Raw genomic sequence first — 27,201 nt, 5'->3', positions numbered from 1 at the left:
ATGTTCCTTTTCCCCTGAAAAGGAAACGTAACTTTGAAAGTGCTTGTACTCTCTATGCTGGATTAAGACATATATTAGTTATTGCAACTAATATAAGGGTACAGAGGCATAAGTAACCCAAATGATTGATACATTCAATGTATATTATCACTTATGAAGACATGAATGTTATATGCTATTCTAAATGAAAGTGTAGCAAGTACATTTTATCTTATATAATAGAACGTTTGGAGATGTGGCCTCATTTGATTGCTTACAACCTATGGAGTTTTTGTTTCTTTTGGTTTTTATGCCTCTCTCTGTAGTCTCTCTACCATTCTGTTTCTGAAGCCTTCAGTCTATTTTGATCCATATACATTTTACATAATCATTGTCAAGGGCTCTGGTGTATAGAGAAGAAATTATTTATTACCTTTTGGGGGGGGTAGGATGCACTAGGGGTGTCATCTTGACCTATTTGTGAATAGTTCAGGCTCTTAATGCATGAAATCTCATACCGTGAAACCCCGGCAACATTAGGTATTCCAGGGAAAAGGTGAATTTCTGTTATATCAGAACGGATACCTTGCTCTCCTGTGTTCCTCTATTTCTTCCTCAAAGAAGTGAAGAATCTTTAGCTTTTTTCCCAAGGGAATTAGAAGACCAAAATTTAATGAAGTTTAGGGAAAGTGGAACCGTCTGTCTATTTATGGTTCCCGCCAACTGTTGACTTGCTTTAATCAATTCCTTAATACTACTTACTATTAGTTCACTGCAACAAGTGTTTTCAAGGTCTTAGTTTATCTTAAGCGTTAATGGCCTTTTAACAGGGAAGATCCTAGATTTGATGTCCAAATCTTATCACAAGGGAGGAGTTTCATTCTGTTCCAAGTTATTGGGAGTCAAAGAAAATTATGACAAAGTTACCACCATTAAAATCTAGTAGGACAGCCGGGCGCGGTGGCTCACGCCTGTAATCCTAGCTCTCTGGGAGGCTGAGGCGGGTGGATTGCTCGAGGTCGGGAGTTCGAAACCAGCCTGAGCAAGAGCGAGACCCCGTCTCTACTATAAATAGAAAGAAACTAATAGGCCAACTAATATATACAGAAAAATTAGCCGGGCATGGTGGCTCATGCCTGTAGTCCCAGCTACTTGGGAGGCTGAGACAGAAGGATCGCTTGAGCCCAGGAGTTTGAGGTTGCTGTGAGCTAGGCTGACGCCATGGCACTCACTCTAGCCTAGGCAACAAAGTGAGACTCTGTCTCAAAAAAAAAAAAAAAAAATCTAGTAGGACAAACATACATGTAAATAGATAATTAAAAAATAATATGGTGTGAACATGAATGAATTCAATTCTTTATGCATAAGGAATTAAAATTCAGAGAGAGAAGTAGGTTAAGAAAAGCTTCAGAGAGGAAATGATACCTGATACCTGGTTTTGAAGCATGAAAAAGGAATTTTTCCGGGCAGATACTTGGGGCAAGAATTCCAGGGAAGAGAATCGGATCCTAGCCCTTTCTTTTGGTAAAGTGAAAGCCAGTTTTTAAAAATGTACATTGTTATTACAGAAAAATAAGAACCACATGGTCCTCTTCTTTAGACATTTTATTATGGAAAAATTTCAACATATACAAAGTATATAAAATAGTATTATAAACCCTCATGCACCCAGCACCAACCTTCAGCAATTATCAACACTGTGATATTCATGTTTCATCTAACTGTCCATTCACTTCTTACACCCTAATGGGTTAGTTTTTAGTTATGCATTCTATTTTTTTAGTAAGTTTATGTACACTAACATGTACAAATCTTAATTATATGACTTTTATAAGATATGGAATATTTCTGTTATTCCAGGAAGTTTTCTCACTTTTAGTCCCCTAGTCAGTTTTCACCTCTACCCTCTGATTTTTTTCCCCAGTATTCTGATTTTTGCACCATGGATTAGTTTTGCCTGTTTTAGAACTTCGTATATGGAATTAAGCAATATATACTCTTTTGTATCTGGCCTCTTTTGCTGAGCATGTTGTCTGAGATTCATCCAAATTGTTCTTTTTTTTATTCCTTTTTATGTACTTCATTCCTTGAACGAAGTACATTTCATGTACTTCATTTCTTTTTATTGCCAAGTAGTATTCTATTATATGAATAAACTACAGTTTTATCTGTTTTCCTATAGATGGACATTTGTTTTCTTTTTCAATCTTTAGCTGTTATGAATAAAGCTACTATAGACAAATCTTTGTGTGGGTATGTTTTCATTTCTCTTGGATAAATACCTAGGAATAGAATTTCTAAGTCAGAGAGCAGTTGTGTATATAACTTTTTATACCTTGTTCCAAAATGATTATACCATTTTGCAGTCCCATACGTAAGCAGTGTATGAGAGTTGTTTGCTTCATGCCTCGCTAATATTTGATATTGTCAGTCTTTTTAACTTAACTATAGTGGGTATATAATGGTATCTTCTTGTAGTTTTAATTTTCATTTCCCTGATGATCTTGAACTCTTTTTCATGTGTTTATTGACTATTTATGTTTTCTTCTTTGTGAAGTGTTCAAATCATTAGCTCATTTTCTTTAGTGAGTTGTCTTTTTGTTATTAAATTTCAGAGTCCTTTTTAAAAAAAAATACTGGATGTAAACTTCTTGTCAGATTTATGTATCATAAATATTTTCTCCCAGTTCATTGCTTCCATATTCATTTTCTTAACTGTCTTTTATTTTGAAAAAAAATCTAATTATCAGGTTTTTTCTTTGTTTTCCTTTTATGGGTATTACTTTCTATGCCCTGTTTAAAGAAATTTTTGCCTGCCCCAAGATCAAGAATCTATTCTCTGATGTTTTCTTGTAGGAGCTTTATAGTTTTTGTTTTTATGTTTGGTTTAAAATCCATCTTAAACTAATTTTTCTATTTGGTGTGAGATAGGGATCAAGATTAATTTTTTACTTTATGGATATTTAGTTGTTTCATCACCATTTATTGAGAAGAGTTTCCCTTCCTCATTGTATTGCCATGGCACTTTTGTCAAAAATCAATTGACCATATAGTGTGAGTTTATTTCTGATCTTTTTAATCTCTTCTGTTGATCTATTTATCTATCCTTATGCCAGACTCTTACTGTTTTGATTATTGCAGCTTTATAGTTGAAATCAGGTAATGTAAATATTCCAGCTTTCCTCTTTAAGTATTGTTTTAGCTATTTCAGGTCTTTTGCATTTCCATTTAAATTTTAGAATTTTAGAATCAGTTGATTTTTGTTTTTAAAAAACCTGCTGAGATTATAATTAGCCATCATGAATTTACTGGTCATATTGGAGAGAATTTTAATAATAAGCTACTTTTAACACTACTAAATTTTTCAGTCCACAAAAATGTCATAACCACTAATTTATTTAGGTTTTGTATTCTCTCAGCAGTGTTTTGTAACTTTCAGCATAGAGGTCTCAAATAGTGTGATTCCTTTTTGAGGGGAAAAAAATACTGCCCCAAAATGTTACCTGTGGTTCTCTCTGGGTGAAGGATTGATGGCTACTTTACATATACATAGATACATACATACACACATATACATAGACACACACATACATACACGCACATATATATTTTACTTATCTGTATTTTCTAAATTTCCTGCAATGATCATGTATCAATTCATTCAAACATTATTATTATCTGTTTCTTACAGGCATTAAAATATATAGGGAACAAAGTAAGAAGGCAAAGGATGTGGGGAGGTGGACCAAAGAAAACCAAGATAGAAGAAGCAAGAGAGCTCCTGGCTTCTACCATTCTAACCCATGTACCAGTGAGTAATGCATTTCTAACTGTGAATAGTGATGATTGTGGGGGTCTGTGAATTTCTGTTAAAGAATTCTGAATAAGGGTTTACAGCATTTAAAGTCTAGTTCTTTAAGAGAGAATCTTGAAGAGGACTGTACTGCCCCACTGGAAATAATCTTTGCTCTCAGCAGTTTATTTGTACTCAGAGAGTGTTAGTTGTATCATCATCATCATCATCATCATCTAGATTTCATAGTTTTGAAGAACAGAGATGAGGTATCTTACATGTTTTTTAAATAAATTAAGACAAGCTTACAGTGCCTTGCCCATACATACATACATATTTTGTGGTAGTGGTGGTGAAATATACATAACATAAAGTTCACCATTTTAAGTGTACAGTTTTCTGACCTTAAGAACTTTCACATTATTGTGCAAGTATCTATTGTAGATAAAGTATATATGTATATAGATAATTTTTAAAGTGCTTATTGATGAATTCATCTCTGAGACCTTGAATTTTAGAATTCTCATTGTCAAACCTTCGTCACTTATAGTGAAGATTCTCTGATCCAGACATGCTAGATGATGCACCTTGTCACCCAGCTAGTTAGCTAGAGGGCTAGAATTTATCTTCTGACCCTTGAATTAGTGCATAATATTTATTTCTTATTAATTTATCATTAAATAGACGAGCCACATTAGCATGTGGGTGTTGGCAAGAGTCATCCCCTGCCTCCCCACTTTAATGTATATACTACTCTTTCTAAGTTATATAATTATTATTTGTTAGACTCTCTTGGTAACCACATAGTCTGGTTTATAATGAGTTAGTATGTGTACCATTCATGAATGATCTAATTCAGGGGTTGTAAAGTCAATCTTCAGGGACTGATTGTAAAATAATGGGAGGTCAAGAGATCTGTGAAAGTGGAGACCACTGAACGCATTCAAATTCAATTTTCTTATGTAAAAACACCGTTTTGACTCAGATTGCAGGACTTTGATTCTACACTTTGTCTACCATTTGTATGTGTCCTTGATTAATCCAAAGAATTGGAAAATTCTTGATGTTAAAACTGGGTTGGAAGTGAATTTTAAGGTCATTTGGATGATTGGAAAGACGGTTTGAAACACAAAATAGCTAAAATGGATAGTGGAAACAGGGCTTTGGTGCCTGAGACATAATTGTTCAAATCCTGGTTTTCTGCATCCTGACTGATTTACTCTGGACAAATCTTAATTTTTCTAAGCTTCAGTATTCTCATCTGTATAATGAAAGTAATATCACTTTCTTACAGGCTTCTTATGATGATTCAGTGATATGATGTACATAAAGCTCTATATTTTGTATGGCTCCTCACTTAGCTAGAGTCTCTAACTAGAGGCCTCACTTCTATAGTGTAACTAAAGAGAACTTTCGGTTAAAGAGTCTTGGGCTGGGCATGGTGGCTTACGCCTGTAATCCTAGCACTCTGGGAGGCCAAGGCGGGCGGATTGCTTGAGATTAGGAGTTCGAACCCAGCCTAAGCAAGAGCAAGACCCTGTCTCTACTATAAATAGAAAGAAATTAATTAGCCAACTAATATATATAGAAAAAATTAGCCGGGCATGGTAGCGCATGCCTGTAATCCCAGCTACTTGGGAGGCTGAGGCAGAAGGATTGCTTGAGCCTAGGAGTTTGAGGTTGCTGTGAGCTAGGCTGATGCCACAGCACTCAGTCTAGCCTGGGCAACAAAGTGAGACGCTGTCTCAAAAAAGAAAGAAAGAGGGGGGGGGGAGGGAGGGAGGGAGGGAGAGAGAGAGAGAAAGAAGAGTCTTAGCTGGTAGAATGCTGGCTCTATTGACATTTGTTTAATTAGGTTGATAAAGATAATCATTTGCATTTTTCTGCGTTTGTACTGAGCCTAAATTGCCATTTTAAAAGTTTGGTTATACATAATCCAGTGAGAAATAAAATAAGAATAGATGAACCAGGAAAAGATCTTTTTTTTCCAGAATAGTTTGGGACAGTATTTACCTAAGTGTGCTGTAAAAGGGGATTTTAGGTGGTACAGGAACAATTTGATTTAAATAATTATTTATTTATTAGAAGAAATACAACTAGCACATCAAATCCATTTATGTGGTATGTGTGACTTCATAGTATTATTGCATAAGATGAAGCTTACTTTAAAACAAGTTGTTAAAAGATGAACAAAAATAAAAGTAAGTATTATAGAGATACGATAATACTCATGATGGTGGAACTTTAATGACTAAACTTTGGAAAGCACTAATTTAGGTGTGACTACATAGAGGGAGAAAATGGGCAGGATATTCAGCAATTACCAGCACTTGTACTTGAGGGTGGCCTGCAAAGGCCTTTGTCTCGGTCCCTGGTCTCTCAGGTTCCTTGGGGGCCGTGGTTCTCAAAGAGCATTCCCTGGACTAGTAACGTCAGCATCATCAAGGAACTTGTTAGTAATACTTGAATTCTGCCCCAGACTTACTGACTCAGAAACTCTGGGGGTGGGTCCTAGCAATCTGTGTCTTAAAAAGCCTTCCATGTGATTCTCATGCATACTCAGTTTAAAACCACTGCTCTAAGGGTGGGTAGGCTCCAGAAAAATAATTCCCAAGTCCCAGACCTCTCTTTCCTCCAAGGCAACATTAAAAGGTTCCAGAGTTCTGGTGACAATTCTGCTGCAGCATTCCAAGCTCATTTGTTAGTTCTTGTTTTTTACCCTCTTTCAGATAATTTCACAGGTGGACATCCCAGAAAGGCATATCTGAACTACTCTTGGCATTCTCCCAAAAAACGATGTGAGCCACTAGATTAAAGGGTCCCACCTCCATATAGCTCTGGGAATGGTCCTGGAAAAATGTGCCAAGTATTAACTCATTATTTCAATTTAGACCTAGGGTTTGCTTTTCAGCATATAGTCGTTAAAAGGGGGAGTGAAAATGAATTAGGGTTCAGTCCCAACGAGGTGATGGATTCCACCTCTAATGAAGGAATGGCCTTATAAAGTACAATAGGGGTATTTGCTATAAATGTCCATATTTAGTTCTAGTTATAAATGTCTTAGGATCTCTACCAGTATTTATGCAAAAGGAAAATGTGAAACGGGCTTTGTTGAAAAATTGAAAATTTGGTTAATGAAAGTTTGCTTCATTTTTCTCATTAGTAAGAAGAATAACTACAACTAGAAGAGTTAGGTGTTCCATGTAACTTGCCATATTAAGATCAGAAAAAATGAAATGTAAATTAGATGTACCTGAATGGAGGACCATATAGCCTTGGAAATAGCAATTGAAATGTACATTACTTATACCTGCCTAGACACTGGTGGTTTTTTGCTTAGTGTTTTGGTAATTGGTATTATGATTGCAGGGGATTTTTAAAGAATGGACAAGAGACTTTTCTTTTTAAAGACCTTTTATTGATGTAATTGTTTTGTGGGTACAAGATGACAAAGTAGCTTTTAGAGCTTTTTCTTTTACCACATTCCCAAATGCATTTCTTTTAACACATTCCAAAGTTCTCAGTAATAGAGAATAAATTGACCTACAGAAGAAATAAAACTTCCTTTGAAGGAAAATAAACTTTTCAAACACATACAGAATGCTAACATTATTTAGTGCAATTCTTCAACAACAACAAAACTTACAAAGGAGAATGCTTGCTACTGTTATTTTAGATCAAGATGTGCTGAGTTATTGTCATAATGATAATGTTAATAAAAAGAATCTCATTGGGATTATAGTAAATGATTAAGGTAAGTAAAAAGGAAATTTTCTAGTAGTATGTATCCTCTATAGAAAGGCCTATAAAATATTTCTCAAAATTGGCAAAAGTTCAGACTGTCCTCTCAGAATTCACATTTTTAGCTGTAGGAAAAGGTTTTTATCTCCCCAAACAAATCAGTGCAGTTATTTTAGCAGTTCTGATTCAATTTAATGATTGAGCCAGATTCATTCATATAGATTTCAGCATTTGTACTAGCGAAGATTGGCAGCAAATTCATGCATCGGTCCACATCCATTTATTCATTCAACAGATATTTGCTGTATGCTAGATAGACAATGTTTTAGTACTGTTCTTGTTATCACGGCATAACAAAAAATTCTAAAACTTAATGGCTTAACATAACTGTTTACTGTATCCCTTATGATTCTGTGGTTTAACTGGGCTTAACCTAAGTTAGGGAAGGAGTTCTCATTTTAGGTCTCTCATGAGCTTTCAGACAGCCAGCAGCTAAGGCTGGAGTCATCTGAAGCCTCAAGTGGGCTGGACATCCAAGATGGCTTCTTCACTCATATCTCTGTTCCCTCAGTGCTTTTCCATGTAGCCTCTCTCTCTCTGCACAACAGTGTGTCCTGGGCTTCTAACATGGTGTCTCAGGACTCTAAGAGAAAGAAGGTAGAAACTGCCAGTTTAATTAAAGGATAGGCATGGAATTGGCTTGGCATCATTTCTGCTGTATTCTCTTGGTCAGACTAATCACAGGCCATCCAAGGGAGATGATGGACTATCTCTCTGAGGAAGGAGTGGCATGAAATATTGTATGTAGGAAGGAAAGAAGTAGATAGTAATCATCTCTAAACAAAAGGTACTCACAGGTACTGAGTATAAAGATGAAAAGTCATCATCTCAGCCTTCAGGAGGTTTACAGACTAGTTGAATTTCTTTGAATACGGAGAATCATAATTCAATATTATTTAAATGTTATAACATTGGTTCTTTTCTTGAGGTACCTTAAATTTTAGTGTGCATATTCTCAAAAATGTTCTCTAATTTCTGAATTACAGGTTAAGGAATTCAATTTCCGAGCCAAATGTATCTATACTGCAGTGATGGTGCGAAGAGTAATTTTGGCACAGGGAGATAATAAAGTCGACGACAGAGACTATTATGGTAACAAGCGATTGGAATTGGCAGGACAGGTGATTTAAATACTTTATGTCAAAAATCTTATTAATAAAAATTAACTTGGTTTCCATTTTAGATAGGAAGAAGAGACATTTGAATGGTGTTCAGGTTGCATGTTTGAAGTATAAACATTTCACACAACTTACTATCTCTTAGACTTAAGAAATTAACTGTGAAAACATTAATTCTTTAAATGTTAATAGTGTGTTACCTACATTATATCTTTTGTTTAGATGTATGCCTTCATTTTGTGTAATGGAAGTAAAATATGACTTTAATTTATTCAATTAACAAATATTTATTAAGCCCTTATATTTTAGACATACTTCTTGGTACAAGGTATGCAAGAGGGAATAAGACAGACAAAGGTCCCTTTTCTCTTGGTCCTTAAATTCTAGTGAGTGAGTAAGTAAACAGTTCCCTGACTATTTTGGTGACATGGTAAAAGTAAGTTAGTGGGGTGTCTCTAATCTCTTTTTAAATCTTAGCTGATAAATGATATCTTATTTTGACAGTATGTATTCCTTTCAACTGGGCAGCAAGTGTCTAAAAGTCTTTGAAACTTCATGTTTTAGCATTTCAATCAGATACTGCCTTTAAATGAAAGAGCTAGAACAGAGATCTGGGTGCTATTGATATTTTCTTTTGTCTTTGAGTTTAAAGAAAAGCTTTGATGTGGTTTTATTGTTATCCGGCTTAGGGTGTACTAAATTCTTTAATATGTAAATTTATGTCTTTTGTCAAAATTGAGAAATGTTCAAACTTTGTTCACTTATCTTATTTGCACTATTTTCTCTCTCTTCTTCTGACCCTAATTATACTGTTAGACCCTTTGATATTGAGGCTCTGTTAATTTTTGAAAAATTTTTTCTCTTCTTTAAATTGGATAATTTCTTTTGATCTATTTTCAAGTTTACTTCCCTTTTCTTATATCATCTCTAATATGATTTTATAGATATCTAGTTAATTTCTTATTTTATATATTTTTCAGTTCTAGAAAGTTGATTTGGATATGTTTTCACAGCTTCTATTTCTCGTCTCAGATTTCTTGTTTGTTCATCCATCACAACCATATTTTTATTTACATCCTTGAATTTTAATAGATGCTTTAAAATTTTTGTCTGATTTTAATGTCTTAGTCTTTTTGGGGTCAGTCTCTTGAGTGTGGGTCATGTTTTTCTGTTTCTTTTGTCTAATAATCTTGGATTGTGTCCTGATGGACATTGTGGATGATGAGTTGTAGGGACTCTGGATTCTATTGTATTCCTCTGAAGAGTGTTCTTTTTTTTTATTTTACCACAGTAAATTTGGCTGAAAAACCTCTGAATCTTGTCTTTTTTCAGGAAACAGCAACTGAAATATGAATTCTTTTGTTCTTTCAATCATAGCTGAGCTGCTTGGACTTTCAAGAGTCAGTTGGAGGTTTGGACAGGATTAAATACAGAATTTGGAATTTCCTCGTTTATTTTCCAGCTGCTGAGATAGCTCAGGTCTTTTTTCTCTGGTTCTTCAATCCAGTAAGACTGCCACATTCTTTTTCAAGTTTTAGCCTCTGATGTGACAGGGACCATGGCCTGCCCTTAGATGAAAAGCCTTAAAATGGGAAACTCTCTCAGTACCATTTCCTTTTGATAAGTGTTCCTTTTCCTCACTTTCTCCTTACTTCTGGATACTCTCCAGTACATTTCAAGTGGTTTCCTCTTTTGTCTAGTTTATACAGGTAAACCCCCTTTATTTGCAGATTCCATACTTATAAATTTGCCTATTCACTAACATTTATTTGTAACCCCCAAGTCAATGCTCATGGCACTTTCTTGATCATTCACAGGCATGTGCAGACCTGCATTTGTAATATGTTTTGTGAGAATCTTTGGAGTTAAAGTTTGGTTACAATTGTTTAAAAAAAGCCAATCTCATGCAACCTGGAGAACTGCATTCCAGCAAGAAACACAAGCAGGTCTACATCTATCAAGACAGGAATAAGTTAGGAGAATGGAGGAACTGACAGAAAGTTAGTGTGGCTGACTGTGAGTGAGATGAGTGGGTGATGAAAGAGGACATTGGAGACCTAGGCAGAGGCTGCATTGTCTGTGGAAAGGCCATGTAAAGGAATTTGGATTTAATTCTACATGCAGTGGAAAACCATGGAAGAGTTTTTATCAGGGAAGTGACATGATTTGATTTTTAGTTTAGAAAGATCTGATTTGGAGACAACATGCCAACAGAGGCCTGGCTAAGAGGCTGTATCAGTATTCCAGATGAGAGATGATGGCACTGAGGTGATAACAGCAGATATTGCCACACCTAAAATTTTAAAACTGGAATTAAGAAATTATAGCAGTTGTAGGTTTTGGTGAAAAGGTATCTAAACTACTGGGGGAAGCTCCTTTGGTTAATGGCTGATGCCTAGCAGATAGGTTTTTGGCCACCTTCAGATTGACCACTGTGCGAGGAATTATGGGCATCCCTACTATCCTCGATCCCAATCTTTACTGTTTTTTAATTGGGAAAAATCATGCTGTCAAATGAGTCCATTATAAAAACATTGGTTGTTTAGAGGAATAAGAAATGGAGTTGGGGGGGAAGGAGGGCCAATCCTGTTGCTTAAAAAATTAGAATTACAAAGAGGGTTCCCATGTGCAAGAAAACATAGCTTTATAAACAATGTAAAGACATAAAAGGCATTGTGTTGGCAAAAATGTGTAAAAACAATAGCTGCTAATTTCACACCCCATGGGATGAGAGAGTATAAATGTGCTTCAGCTTTAGATAACAGAGTTGTCTCCACTGGCCAAGCAAGTTCACAGAGCTTTCCCTCAGTCTTATTGCCACCAGAGGGTTGGCAGGCCAGCCGCCAGTAGAGGTGTTAGCAAAACCTACCGATTTCAGGCTTAATCTTTTCACCTACCTTTTCTTTTTCGGTAATGTGTTCATTATTTGCTGAGCATTTCTCTATTCTTTGTCTGCAAATTTTTTGTTTCTAATGCAGCTTGCTTTGTATGGGTGAGATATGGAATGGCACCAAAATCCGGCACCCTGGAAAGCCAGGGATTTCCACCCTGTGACAAAAGAATGCCGTCTTGACTTCAGAGATTGCCTAATCCCAGCTGTTCTGATAATGTAATTAAGGCAGCCTAATGTCTTTAATTTTGCAACCAGTTTGTGTGAAAAGGAGAATTTGGCACTCTGAAGGCTTAAACACTAAATAGTAATCTCAAGACGCCTAATTAGAATTCTCTGACATTAAGCTAATTGGTAAAACTGTATTTCAGCAGCTTAACTACTTTATTAATTTTTTTTAGCATTTTCATTGAAAATCAGTTGATGAGCTGTCAGCATTTTTTTCCTTAAATATGATCTCCTCTTTAGTGCTCCTGTCTTAAATAGGCTGAAAGGCCTCATGCTACCAGTGAACGTACTGAATATTATTATCACCAGCATTCCATCCCTTTTAGTCATTTTACTCTTGACCTAAATAATGTGGTTTATTGTGTGGCTTGGCCTTGTGGCTTCTCACTACTCTATGAACTGGACTTTATTTCTCTTAAAATGAAAATTTAGGGGTGGAGAAATGTATTCATGAAGCAGTATTTCTGTTGACTGTGCTCTTACTTTTTACCTGTTTAGTGCCAAGAACATCTCCCTGTGTTTGAATCAGGGGGCTATAATAAATTCAACTGAGATCCAAAAAAATTTTGTCATTATTTGAGACAAAAGTGTCTAAGTATAAGGGACTAATTAAAATAGAGCTGAGCTTTTATGGGTTAGGTTAAGGGCATTTGATTCTGTTCAGGGTGCTTATTCAAGTTCTTTTTGCCAGTTGCTGCAGGAAGTTGCTGAAATGGATTTCTTCATTCCCTCTCACCCCTCTGCACCTTCTTCTATTCCCATATTCTTTCTTTCCATAAGTAAAATTACTGGGTCTGATTGTAAGAAAGGATTAAGCTCTCAGAGGAGGAAGTTTTCTTTTTAGAACACTTCTGACATGGTAAATTCAAATCCACAGTCCAGGTTTTCATATCTGCAAAGAAGTTGATTTTAGTAGAAAAGTAGAAAGCCATGTTTAACCTAACAGAGAAAAGCATAAAATCAAATCCCACTTAGGAAATTCTTTGTTCAGTACTAGCTGGAGGAGAAGACTCATTTGATTTATCTTCTTCATTGTGAGTCAAAAAACTACCTGTCAGTTATAAACGTTCAGGAATATAGTCAATATGGAATTCAGAAAAATCTTTTTTTTTTTTTTTTTTTTGAAACAGAGTCTCACTTTATTGCCCAGGCTAGAATGAGTGCCGTGGCGTCAGCCTAGCTCACAGCAACCTCAAACTCCTGGGCTCAAGCAATTCTGCTGCCTCAGCCTCCCAAGTAGCTGGGACTACAGGCATGTGCCAGTATGCCCGACTAATTTTTTTATATTTATTTATTAGTTGGCCAATTAATTTATTTCTATTTATAGTAGAGATGGGTCTCGCTCTTGCTCAGACTGGTTTCGAACTCCTGACCTGGAGCAGTCTGCCTGCCTGGGCCTCCCAGAGTGCTAGGATTACAGGCGTGAGCTACTGTGCCTGGCCCGGAAAAATCTTTAACTTACACAATTTTTCCCGAATCTCAGAATTCCTCTTTAAGGAAATAATTAGTATAAATATAATACCTCCCTTCATATTACTTTAATGTTGTGTTTGTTAACTTAGATCACAAATATATAGAGCTTTTTTTCCTTCCTCTGTAAAGAAAAAAGTTGCTTACAAGGGGGGAAAAAAGTAATACAATTAATTTTGTAGGGAAATTTAGTATTTGTAATATCATATTTTATTATTGAAGAAGTCTACCAGCTCTTTATCTGTAGTAAGCCATCTATTGAGTTTTGCCTTTTTGTGAACTTGATATTGGTATTCTGGTTATCTGTTGCTGTGTACCAAAACAGTGGCTTAACATAGCCAACATTTTATTACACATACCTCACAATTTTGTGGGTCAGGAATGCTGGCAGAACTTGGCTATTTGATTCTTCTGTTTGATGTGTTATTGATGAAGGTCTGTTGGTGGAGTTCTGCTAGAGGATGGTAGGCAGGGCTGGACGGTTAGGCTCAAGCAGGACCTGACCTTTCTAGTGTTATTGCATCAGGGTGGCTCAGGACTCCAGAGTGTTTGCTGTGGGATAGACAGAAACTGCATGACCATAATGGGTTTAGGTGTTTGGGGCCCTGACTCATCCATTATGAAGTTCCCCATCAGCTTTTCTCCTGATGGTTTTATTTAGCATCTGATGATGATCATTTCCTTTGTTCATTATTTCATTAGAGCATGCAAGATAGTGATATTCTAATATTTTCAAGATGGTTTTTGCTTGTCCGTCCTCTTCCCTCTGGCATTCTACCTTTTCCTTGGTGGCCCTCTTCCAGTGGTAGACTATTATTGCTTGTTACTAGGTACGAGGTTTGTTGGGAGAACTGGGAGGATTTCCTCTTCTACCCTCAGGGACAGACAGCTTTTGTCTCTACCTGTCTGAGTGCAGGTTCCTTTTGCCTCCTGAGACTTTGCTAGGCAGGAGGGTTTCCTGACACTTCCTCAGTGACTTAACGATTTTGCTTCATAAGCAAGAACATCCAACAAAGTAGATATGGTTTTGTTGCCTTTGTTCCAACAAAGGATTTTCTCAGGTCTTCTGCCTCACTCCATCCTTTTGAGAGCACTCCACAGAAGAGAACTCGCGAGTGACTGTAGACTCCTCTTGTCACTGGGGCTCTGAAGAATTCTATACTTGCATGATAGCACATTTGGACTTGACGAAGTCCTTAAAATTTTCACTCATTTCTTTTTTTGTGGAATTTATATCCTGGCTTTTTAAAAAATTTTACCACCTAACTGTGCCTTTCTAAACAATATAGCATAGTTGTGCTGGTTTTTCAACCTTATATAGATGGAGTCATCCTATATATATGTATTCTTTATGCCTGTTTTCTTTTTTTTTTTTTTTTTTTTTTTTTGAGACAGAGTCTCGCTTTGTTGTCCAGGCTAGAGTGAGTGCCGTGGCGTCAGCCTAGCTCACAGCAACCTCAAACTCCTGGGCTCAGCCTCCCGAGTAGCTGGGACTACAGGCATGCGCCACCATGCCCGGCTAATTTTTTATATATATATCAGTTGGCCAATTAATTTCTTTCTATTTATAGTAGAGACGGGGTCTCGCTCTTGCTCAGGTTGGTTTCGAACTCCTGACCTTGAGCAATCCGCCCGCCTCGGCCTCCCAAGAGCTAGGATTACAGGCGTGAGCCACAGCGCCCGGCCTATGCCTGTTTTCTTTTGCTGAGTATTTCCTTCAAGATCCAGCCATGATTTTGTGGTTAGTTATTTTTTGTTCATGTTCATTGCTTTATAGCAGTGGTCCCCAACCTTTTTGGCACCAGGGACCAGTTTCATGGAAGACAGTTTTTCCATGGACTGGGGCAGGTGGGTGGTGGTGCATAGTTTTGGGATGATTTAAGCACATTACATTTATTGTACACTTTATTTCTATTATTACATTGTAATATATAATGAAATGATTATACAACTCGCCATAATGCGAAATTTAATGATCTGACAGGAAGTGGAGCTGGGGCAGTGATGTGAGTGATGGGGAGCAACTGTAAGTAACAGATGAAGCTTTGCTGGCTTTTCTGCCACTCATTTCCTGCTGTATGGCCCAGTTCCTAACAGTTTATAGCCATTAAAAATAATGCTACTACATGTAAGAGTGGTGAACTTACGAGTAGCTCACAGCGTGAGTGGAGAAAAATTTCTCACACAGATTAGGATAGAAAGAAGGAAAAGTTTGTTTTACTTTTTCCAGATGGAAAAAGGGCCAACACAGAAGTGAAAGAGGAAGAGTGTGTTAGGTGTAGAAGACCAGTTACTCAGGCTTTTTATTTAGGGGTTATGAAGGGGGTGAAGATGATTTATGGCTGTATCCCAGTTAGCTGGATACTGCTGCATCCGCTTCTTCTCTTTTTTCTTAGTGTGGGACACATAACAGAAGCAACTGTGGGATGTCAAGGATCTTGCTGTTTAGATTTGGTTTTGGGCAGGAATTGAGGCCCTAAGCTCTTACCCCTGCTGGAGTTCAGTAACTCTTTTTTTTTTTTTTTGGAAGACAATGTCTGATAGAGTTCAGTAACTCTTCAGGGCTGTAAAGCAAATAGGTCTAGTGAATATACATAAAAAGAAGGATTTACATTTCCTTTCTGTCTGCTCAGCTCTTTTCAGATGTTGTGAAAACAGAACTCTGTGGGGTGTCTGGTTAGCAAGAGAGGTCATATGATTGATCTTAGCCCTTACTGAGAAACTAGATAATTTTTCTGTTGTTTTGCTAGCAAGGCTGTCCTTTCACTACACATATCTTGTATATGTATTCTGCTGCAATTAAACACAAATTTCTGTAGGGCACTGAGTCTCAAAGTGCCCTCCTCCCACCAGGAGCACAGGTATCTCCTGGGAACTTGTTAGACATGCAAATTCTTGGGCTCTATCCTAGATCTACCAAATTGGAAACTGGAGGAGTGGGCCAGCAATTTGTGTTTTAACAGTCCCTCAGAGTGATTACTGTCCATGCTAAAGCTTGAGAACCACTGCAGTATTGGATATACCTAGGAGAGGAACTGTTGGGGCATAAGGGATGAGTAGATAATTACAAACTGTGATTGTAAGTGATTGTGTAAGTGAATTGTACCAATTTTTACCAATGATATAGGAAAAGTTCAAATGGCATCACATCTTTGGTGTCATCAGACTTTTTAATGGTAATTCTTCTCTCCCCCCTCCCCCACACCTTTTTTGGTTTTAGTATATAACTTTATTTGTAAAATTAAAAATTACATCACTGGTCATTGAAATTTCAAAGTCTGGAACTGACTGGTCTAAATTTAATGTCTTTGAATGCAGGGATTATGTCATCATCTTTACTCTCATTTCCAATACCTAGTATAGTGTTAAGTATGTAGAAAATTATGTATATATCTATTGAATTGAATTTTAAAAATATATTTTTTTCAGTTTTAAGCAGTTGCTCCATATTGTTGTTTTTTTTTTTTTTTTACCAAAGCCTTAATCAAGACCTAAAGTTTATTAAAATAGCCTAGTAATGCTTTTTGAAAGATTACCACATATTTTTCTTTTCTTTCTTTTTTTTTTAGCTTTTATCTCTTCTTTTTGAAGATTTGTTCAAAAAATTTAATTCTGAAATGAAGAAGATTGCAGACCAAGTGATTCCTAAACAAAGAGCGGCCCAGTTTGATGTTGTGAAACACATGCGCCAAGACCAGATTACCAATGGCATGGTGAATGCCATTTCTACTGTAAGTCTTCGGTGATTCTTTTAGGGTTTTGTAATTTATTTGTAAATCTATTCAGTGGAGTGGAAACTTAAAATACTTTGAGAATCCACTGAGATATATATATAGTGAAAAGAGTGTTTACAAATTTTCTACTTTGAAAAATAGCCTAAAGTTTAAATGTCACCAGTAGGAATTTTGTTGCTATAACTTTCCTGCCAGACTATACTTGTTATATGAAGCAATAAGAAAATATATACTCTTACATAGAGGAAAAATCTTTTAGTTTAACTGTTGATAGCCATTCTTTTAATGGATACTTTCCCCCCATTTTTTTCTGTAGTAAAATTGACATATTTCAAGCTGGTTTATTAATTCTCAACTTTTGTTTAAAACAAGACAAAATGTTTCCTTTCATAGTAGGTTTATATTCTTTAAAGGCCTATCAGTTAGCTGTTCCTCACATTAGGAGTGAATTCAGTCCACAGCAGCTGCTGTGTATTCAGGGCCTCAGGCTATTCATAAAAGGTTATCAGATAGGTTTTTGCTCTCTTTCTTAAAGCATAACAACTATAGGTCTATCTGATGAAGTCTGGTTCATGTTTTGTATGTCAGATATAAAATTCGTTTTATGGATAGGATTTTGCCCCAACAAAAGCATAGTATAGTCTAACACGTTGATATCCCTTAACAATGAAAGAACTGGCGCAGATTTGCTTCAATACTTGACTTTAGAAATTTATGGTGGGTCTCTATGAGCAGCCCTTGCAGTGACAGCTACATCTACATTTGAGATGAACCAGACCACTGTTCCTATTTAGGCACATTAAACTTCGGTTGCCCAAACTTGTCTGAAGGTTGATCCCTGAATATTTGAAGAGAAACCTCCAAAGAGTACTTGAGCACACTTCTGTTATAATTGCTTTTGCTTGCTTTCTGACTCTTTTGCCCCTAAATGACATACCTCCCTGACAGCACTGTTTATTAGAAAAATCATTTGTAGGCTTTGTTGCAGGTGTGCCTCTATCTGTAGACAACCAGAAAAAGATCAGCCTTTAAAATTCTGCAAGTGTTGCCATTAGTAGAATGTTTTCACCAAATAAATTTTTCTCGGAGTAGTTTCAGACCTCTTGTCTGTTTCTCTTCTTTTTGGAATGGTCTTGCAGAATACTAGAACAAATTCTCTTGCGGAACATCTTGGCTTCACTCTCCATCTACTTCCTATTTGCCAAGAGCTGCTGTCTTACTTTAGCTCTGTACTGAATATTTATTTACCTTATTTACTCTCACTCACTGGGCATAAGTCAGTTTACTAGATGCATTCTCATTCCAAGGATAAAAGGAGTTAACTGAATAAGCAATATAAAAAGTAAATTTGTGGGATATGTGTGTTTGCTCCGTGTCTTTGCCTGTAATAGAGTTTCTTCCTAGAATTTAGCTCTTTCCCATGTTATCAAAAACTCAGGGTTCTAGGCCGGGCGCTGTGGCTCACGCCTGTAATCCTAGCTCTTGGGAGGCCGAGGCGGGCGGATTGCTCAAGGTCAGGAGTTCAAAACCAGCCTGAGCAAGAGCGAGACCCCGTCTCTACTATAAATAGAAAGAAATTAATTGGCCAACTGATATATATATATAAAAAAAATTAGCCGGGCATGGTGGCGCATGCCTGTAGTCCCAGCTACTCGGGAGGCTGAGGCAGGAGGATCGCTTGAGCCCAGGAGTTTGAGGTTGCTGTGAGCTAGGCTGACGCCACGGCACTCACTCTAGCCTGGACAACAAAGTGAGACTCTGTCTCAAAAAAAAAAAAAAAAAAAAAAAAAACTCAGGGTTCTAAAGTGATAGATCTTCACTTTAATAATGATCAAACTTTATTTTGTGAAGGAGTTCCCCCAAAGTCACTTTTTTTTTTTTTTTTTTTTTTTAGACAGAGTCTCACTCTGTTGCCCTGGCTAGAGTGCCGTGGCATCAGCCTAGCTCACAGCAACCTCAACCTCCTAGGCTCAAGCAATCCTTCTGCCTCAGCCTTTCAAGTAGCTGGGACTACAGGCATGTGCCACCATGCCCGGCTAATTTTTTCTATGTATTTTTAGTTGGCCAATTAATTTCTTTCTTTTTTTTAGTAGAGACAGGGTCTCACTCTTTCTCAGGCTGGTTTCGAACTCCTGACCTTGAGCGATCCTCCCACCTCGGCCTCCCATAGTGCAATAGGCATGAACCACTGCACCCAGCCAGAGTCACATATTTTAATGCAAACAGATCATCTAATCTTCTTCTGAAACCCTAGCAGTTTTTCTACTACAAGAGTTTTTAACCCAGGATCCACGAGTCCTCTCCTAAAATTGAATGTAAACTTTTGTGTTCATGGTCCTGTGTGCATTTTTCTTAAGAGAACATTCATAGCTTTCATCAGGTTCTCAAAGGAGAAATGAAGAACCACTGCATATGCAGTTTTTCTCTTTGGAATTAGAAAGATAACCATTTTTTTTGACATTTTATTTTCTACTTTGCTTTTTCAAAGCATACTGTTTTCTGCTGTTCATTCATATTACCATGAATTTAAATTTTAAGAATTTCTAACCTTAATCTTTAAATTATCCTTGAGAATACTATTTAGTATATATAATTAATACAACTATAAAGTAACATATTAAAATAATACAATATATTTAATGCATAGGAGATAAATTTAATGTTCAAGATTTATTTCATATGAGTATATTTTAATAATGACATGAGAATATATATACAATTTTTAGATTCCTTGAGGTTCCATTAGGAAGCCTACAGTTTATTCATTATCCCTAATAACTGCTATCAGACTTGTTTTTCTATTGCTGTATTTTCCTCTACTTAAGACTTACTTTGGAAGACATCCAAATAATAGCACATTCCGACATGAAATTATCTCTTTGAGCTTCAAACTAGTGTTACCTTAAATGTGTGAAATTGCTAGTGTTTTAATATGTTAGCTTATTACTTCTAGTGGAAATCTCTGGTTGAAGTGGCTTGTTCAGTACATACTTAGTTCCTCAGATGACAACTGCTCAGATGTAATATGGTTGATGCAGCAAAGCATTGTGAGATGGTTGGTAGACATAGATAATATTCATTATATTTTTAGAAAACCCCAGTGAGTGACCTGGATAAATTTTAATTTTAATTGTGACATTTTGAGTTCTGAATGTATATCATGGCTCTAATTTTATAAGCAATCAGTTCCTGTGATGAACTTCTTGGAGTGACTGCACACTATCAGGCAACATGTGAATGGATTAGGGATAGTCTTATTATGTCTTTCTATCTACAGGGAAACTGGTCTCTAAAGAGATTTAAAATGGACCGCCAAGGTGTGACCCAAGTGCTGTCTCGCTTGTCATACATATCCGCCCTGGGCATGATGACAAGAATATCTTCCCAATTTGAAAAAACAAGAAAAGTGAGTGGTCCTCGCTCTCTCCAGCCATCTCAGTGGGGAATGCTTTGTCCTTCAGACACTCCTGAAGGAGAGGTAAGGTACCTAAGGAGTCTCTGGGTTGTGTTGGAAGTAATACCTACTGGGATGGGGGTGGGGAGTTCTGCTTCTGTTTCTGTCCCCCAGGCCATGTTCTCTTTTTGGTCTGCCATTTATGTAGCAGATAAATATTGACATGCTTGTCAAGACTACATCAGTATCATTCCAAACCATGACCTACAGAAGCATTTGATTCAGTGTGTTACCTAAATAGAAACACAGTCCACATTTCTCTTGGTTATTTTAGTTTATCCTGAGAATTAAACCATACAAAGAGGGGATAAGAATGTGAAGGAAAATTGAAAGGCCCATCACTTTTCAAACTCAGAAGGAGCTCCTTTAGAGCAGCTCGTTATTTTCTTTTTTTTTTTATTTCAAATTATTAAGGGGGTACAAATGTTTTAGGTTACATAGATTATTTTTATAATGCTTGAGTCCCAGCTATAGGTGTACCTGTAACCCAAGTAGTGTTCATAGAGCTCAGCTCCTTATTTTGTTTAGCTGTGCTTAGAGGACATCATAGACTCAGTTGCAGCCAACTAGTAGTGTATAGTCCAAGACCTAATATGGATTCTGACTCACTTATATAGGAAAAACAAGCAATACCTAAATACTAAACCAGGGAATTTAAATAGGTTTACTTCTATAGCACTCACTACTTGCTACTGTCATGGCCCTTTCTCCCTTGGTTACCATTGTTGATTTCACTTGATTCTATTCCTTCTAAATTGTAAACTTCCAAATTAAGGAAGGTTCACTGTTTTTTCTCAAGCTTCTAGCATAGGCCTTAGTCAAAGTAGAGACTCCATGAATGTATGCTGAATGAATAAATAAGTTATGACAAGTAAAAGATGTAGGTTCCAAAGTGTAGGAATTTGTTATGACTTGGAAGAGGTGAAAAATAGGAGTCTATGTAGAGTTGTGATTTTTAAAAATTACTCTTCTTCTAATTTATCTTGAACCATATGGAAATTCACACTTAAATTATGCAGTTTGTTAAATTTGCATAATATATATGTCTTGAACTTTGAAACACTAAATTCCCTAGAGGTTGCTTCAGCTAACTTCCATAAAGTAGCTATTTTGTGCATTATTATGGTAGATGGTTTTTAATAATTGAAGATACAACCTTTTACACATGTCACATGTATCTCAAATTTTTTTTTTCTATTTGCTATATTCTATCTTTGTTGATATTTTTGTTTTAGGATTTTTTGGTTGTATAGAAATTTAAAAAGATGTATTTCCTTTTCATTTTGAAATAATTTTAGACATACAGAAAAGTTGTAAAAATAGTTCAAAGGTCTTCTATAGTCCTTCACCTGGGTTTTTCTAGTGTGAATATCTTATATAACCATAGCACAGTTATCAACCTCATGAAATTAGCGTTGATAACAATACTATAATCTGTAGACCCTATTCAAATTTTGCCAGTTGTCCCACTAATGTCTTTTTTCTGATTCAGGATCACACATGGTTTTTTGTTGTCAGATCTCCTTGTCTCTTTTAATGTGAAACAGCTTTTCAGTCTTCTTTTGCTTTTCATGACCAAGAAACTCTAGAGTTCTGGCTAGTTATTTTATAGTCTCTCATTTCAGGCCAGAAATTTTATACTTTTATGTTGCTGTATCTATTAATGTTTTCCTTTACTGATTTTATGCAATGTCATATTAATGACAATGTTCCATTATCTAGGAATAATTGTTTATGTAATCAGTTTCTCTGTTTTGTTTTGGACATTTATAATTACAAATAGTACTGTGCCAAGCATTTCTTTGCCTAAATCTATTTTATATCCTTGCTTGTTACCTTAGAATAAATTCCCCTGGGACAAAGGGTATATACATTTTAAAGGCTTTTATGTGAATTGCCAAAGTGTACTGCTTTGCATTGCTGCCAGCAAAGTGGTGAGCTATTTGCAGATACAAAACTGTCCTTTGTGATACTAATGTTCATTCTTAGAAATGACTGTCTTTTGTTTTTTAGGCATGTGGTTTGGTTAAAAACTTAGCCCTTATGACACACATCACAACTGATATGGAAGATGGACCTATTGTAAAGCTAGCCAGTAACCTAGGAGTAGAAGATGTGAATTTATTATGTGGGGAAGAGCTTTCTTACCCAAATGTGTTTCTTGTTTTTCTTAATGGTGAGTATATTACAGAGACGTGTTGATCTTAAACAATCTGGGGGAAGAGACAAAGAATCCATTATTATCCTTTTATTTAAAGCACAAATAAATGTAATTCTGGGCTCAGGTTGGCTTTTTTTTAAAAGGTAGAAAAAATGATAGCAGAAACAGCGATTCTCGTGGCTGGGTTATCCAAGGTTCTGAGAGTATACAGCTGTCAGAGCTTAAGGGTAACACTGTAGAGACTGGCTGCTTTCTGCCCTTTTCCAGCTGCTAGCATATCCATAGTGGAATAAGGTTCAACATGGTATCTTTAAGTAGAGGTTGAATATCTTAGTTCCTCTGCAAAAATAATCAAATCAATCCTTATAGTGAGTTGACTATATTTAGTCATTTGATAACTGATGTGTCTATAGCCAGTGGAAAGAAAATTCCTTTTCTTTGGCTCAAATTCCAGTTGCTTCTTTCACACACATGTTCGCACCTCCTTCAAATCCTCCAGAGACTTGACAACAAATTTGCCCTTGTCCTTTCTACTTCTGATTTGGTGGTCTATGTGCCTGCCCTCTCAGCAGTGTGCACGTGCTTATCCCTGACCATTTAGTTCATATGTCTCTTCTCTCCTCTCCCTTCCAGTCTGGGAGACATTAATCCTTTACCGTGTGGGCTGATGAGGAAGATGTCAGAACCTCAGCAGGGCTGTTAACTGACTTCCTCATTCAGTGAATCTGAGAGGCTAACATTGAGTGAGCTCTTGCTCTGCACTTTCACCCAGTACCTCTCTCAATCCTCACAGTAACCTTGGGAGGCAAAGTTTATTTTCCTTATTTCACAGATGATGATTACAACAAAAGCAGTTTAATAACAGCAGTTACTAGGTGCTAGGCAGAGTTCTAAGTGATTTGCATAAATCGGCTCATTTAATCTTCACAACCACCCTGTGGAAGTGATAGAGCCACTGTCCAGACCCACGTGGTCCGGATCACAAGTTCCTGCTCCCAGCACTGTGCCGACAGGTGAGGAAAATTAAGCCAACTTTTCCAGTATTACTCAGACAGCAAATGGTAGGACAGGCCCTAGACTCCAGGTTCTGCCCTTAATCACTCTAGTGTGTTACTTCCTTGCAGCCTTTTGGAATGGATGCAGTTAATGAGAGTATTTTCAAATGACTACTCAGTGCTGCTTATTATTTTTATTGGGTGGATGTTTTAAACCAGATTCGATTTTTTATTTCTGTCTTATCTATTCTTTCTTCTTTTTGCTTAGGTAACATCCTGGGTGTCATTCGAGACCATAAAAAGCTAGTGAATACATTTCGGCTGATGCGAAGAGCAGGATATATCAATGAATTTGTTTCCATCTCAACAAATCTTACAGATCGATGTGTCTATATTTCTTCTGATGGAGGAAGGCTGTGCAGGTATATGTTACTAAAAAGGGTTTTTAAGGAGCTCTTTATATTTACTTTTGAGAGAAACAAACTTGTTTTTATTTTTGAGCTGCTTTAACCTCTTTCATTGTTACAATAAATTTAATTCCATTAGCAAACACTTCATGAATATTCATGAATCCTAGATACAGAGGATTCAAAGATTAGTGAGAGACAGTCTCTGCCCTCAGAGAGCTCAGTCTGTTCAGAGAGACAGAAATAATTACTAATACCAACCAACTATGCTCATAATTAATGCTAGCTGCTAGTTATTATTTTAATGGATGAAATATTTGTGTAAGGCTTTAACTTCATTCAACCCTGTCAGGTCGGGTTATTCTTTTCATTTAACAAATGAAGACACTGAGGTTCAGTGAGGATAAGTAACTTAACCCATAGCTAGAAAGTGATGGAGTCTGTTTTTTACTTGAAGGTCCTTAGAATTTGTTTAACTCCAACAATCCTGATTTTACATATGGTATTCTCTTGCTACAAACTGAGCTTTAAAAGGATGGGTAGGATTGTGTTATTTGGATGTAGGGTGAGAGGAAAAAGGCAAGAATAAAAACATGGAGGCATGAAGAAATGAAATAACATTAGACCCAGTAGAAAAGTAGGTCCCTTTTATCCATTAAGAAAATATTTATTAAGGGCTTATTCTGTACACATACTATCTAGAAGCTGGAGGTTCAAAGGTGAATGTGACATAGTATCTGGTTGAGGGGGATATGCAGGGACATCACTGAGGATGTTACCTTGTTTCATAAGCTGTCCCTTGTTTTGCTGTATTCAGCTGTTTGATACCTATAGTGATTTGAACATATAGTCATTCTCTGTAGACCTCGGGTAGTGTTAAAGCACAAGGCAATGAGCTAGCAGTAGCTAAAAGTCTGTCATAGCTGGGAGAGTGGGCTATTATTGCTGTGCCTGCCCAGCATCTTTTTCTCCCTCTAATTTCATTACCCCATTTTCCTTTGGGGACTGCCCCTCCCCACTGGCAGTCTTCTTGGGGATGGTCAGTCTAATGCCCTCTCCTCCCCAGCCAGGGGCTGGGCATATGACCCAACAGAGGCCAGTCAGACACTCTCATCAAAGAATTTGAATCCCAAGCAGAATAAATCAAGGGAGGAAAGTGGTTGGAATTGATTCATTCTGATGGTGACGCACAGAGAGACTGCCCATTACACTGTGTTTTCTGGATCCTTGGGACTGCTGTAGTTCCTTATCTTTCTGAGGCTGAGCATTTCACCTTTTTCTTTGATTCTTATTCTTTCACTAAATTCTTAATGCCTCCAGTAAATTTCATTTTTCCTTAAGTTAGCCAGAACTGATTTCTCTTCTTTGCAACCAAAGAATGGTTAGCTGATGATATGCCTGTGTTCAAATCCTAACTTCCCACTTATTGACTTATATGACTCTGAGTATATTACTTAAGTCTCTGAGCCTTGGTTTCCTTGGCTCTAAAATGTAAATATTAATGCCTATCTGGAATTGTCCTGAGAACTGATTGATATAAGGTATTGTAAGTGCCTTGTAAGGTGCCAGGCACACATTAGGTGCTTAATTATAGCTGATAACAGCATGGCCTAGGTAGGGGCAGGAAAAACAATGACAATTTCTATGTTATTCTTTTTTAGGATTTTTCTCTTTTGTTACATCCAGTGTAGTATAGCATATTCTAAAAGAAAACTAATTCGTTTTTAGAAGCAGTTTTATAATGGCATAACAGATCTGGCAGGAAGAATTAATAGTTTATTAAGTAAGGGTAACTGAGGTAGCCAAATGTGATCCTTTCCCTCTCCTCCTCCTGTTTTTGTCCTCACTTCTGAGTCTTAACCTGAACTGCACTGCAGCCCTTGAATGAGGCAGCAGGGTTGCTCTGCTTCCCTACCAAGAGGGAGCCAGAATTTCGAGGTACTGTTGATTTCCATGAAAAGCTCACCCAGTTCATTTTTCAACAACTTGTGTTCTCCTTTTGTAATTGTGCAGCTCCTCTTCTTAACTGCTTAAAAGTGCTCATTAGTCCTCAAATAGTTATTTGGACTTTAGGGTAGAGCTCACAAGTGTCTGGTGGTTACTTGCTTCTCCCTATAAGAGCTGCTTATCCAAATAGCAACAGCCCTTGACGTTTCAGTGTTGCATGCCATCCTTTGTGTCCGTGTTTCCTCGCAGTGGCGAAGCCCTCAGAAGCAAGTCACCACTGACAGTTACAGGTTAATCTACCAGAACGCTCTCTCTACCTTACACCCATTATATCACTAACAATCACAAAGTATGAAAGATTTATTTGCTGCATACTTACAGCCACACGTTTGGGTCATAGGTAGCTTTAAGTAACCTGCTAGTCTAGCTCAGTGAATTTTAGCCTGAATCCAACCACTCTAAACATCTGGATATTCCTCAGACCCTCAGAACAAAATGCCGTGATTATCCTAGGTAACAGTGCTTCTTTGCCTGCTCATTCCATGGGTAGTATATCAAATATTCCCAATGTGAAATCAGGAAATGCTTTTGGAATGATGCATTACAGTTTTTAAAAATATGACATTAAAGATTTTGTTTCCTTTCCAGACTTTATTGAATATCATTTTTGTGTTGCCTTTTCATTCAAAACTAAGTGTTTTGTAAGATGCTTAGGGAAAGTACTGTGTGTGTGTGTGTGCATGTGTGTGTGCACACATACTCACATGCATATGTGTGTGGGGGTGTATTATATATGTGAGAGAGAGGCCCCTACACCCTGCTCACACACGCAAAAAATACCTAGTGTCCTCAAGCAGTTGAGGAATAAGTTTGATTATATCTCCATCTCCCCTCATTTCACCATGGTAAACTAACTTGATCTAATTCTTCCCTGGAACTACTATTAATTTGCTGGGGGTTTTTTGTTTGTTTATTTGTTTGTTTGTTTTTTCATTCTAGACCCTACATAATTGTCAAGAAACAGAAGCCAGCAGTCACAAATAAGCATATGGAAGAGCTGGCCCAGGGATACAGGTAAATGGCCAAAAGTAAAATTTGTCAATCTCCTTAATACATGCATACATATTTAAGAAAAATATATTTTAATTTTAGTTTCTTAATTCCTCCCCACCAAATATACCAGCCTGTTGAAAACATATTCTCCATGTGAATTTGCTTGAACAT

The 27,201-nt window shown here is 36.8% G+C and overlaps 1 protein-coding gene across 1 annotated transcript in view; it reads left to right on the top strand.

Annotated features, from left to right (window-relative positions):
- POLR3B (RNA polymerase III subunit B) overlaps window positions 1-27,201 on the top strand; it is a 112,343-nt gene that overhangs the window by 28,318 nt on the left and 56,824 nt on the right. Inside the window, exons 11-17 of the mRNA XM_012772755.2 lie at window positions 3,671-3,790; window positions 8,560-8,694; window positions 16,849-17,010; window positions 20,291-20,491; window positions 22,481-22,643; window positions 23,892-24,045; window positions 26,977-27,051. Coding sequence (XP_012628209.1) covers window positions 3,671-3,790; window positions 8,560-8,694; window positions 16,849-17,010; window positions 20,291-20,491; window positions 22,481-22,643; window positions 23,892-24,045; window positions 26,977-27,051 — 1,010 coding nt within the window. The remainder of the gene's footprint in view (window positions 1-3,670; window positions 3,791-8,559; window positions 8,695-16,848; window positions 17,011-20,290; window positions 20,492-22,480; window positions 22,644-23,891; window positions 24,046-26,976; window positions 27,052-27,201) is intronic.

Source organism: Microcebus murinus, chromosome 10, assembly GCF_040939455.1.
Source record: "Microcebus murinus isolate Inina chromosome 10, M.murinus_Inina_mat1.0, whole genome shotgun sequence".
Taxonomy (NCBI): Eukaryota; Metazoa; Chordata; class Mammalia; order Primates; family Cheirogaleidae; genus Microcebus; species Microcebus murinus.
The sequence above is the reverse complement of the archived record's forward strand: the minus strand, read 5'-3'. Positions and strand labels throughout refer to the sequence as shown.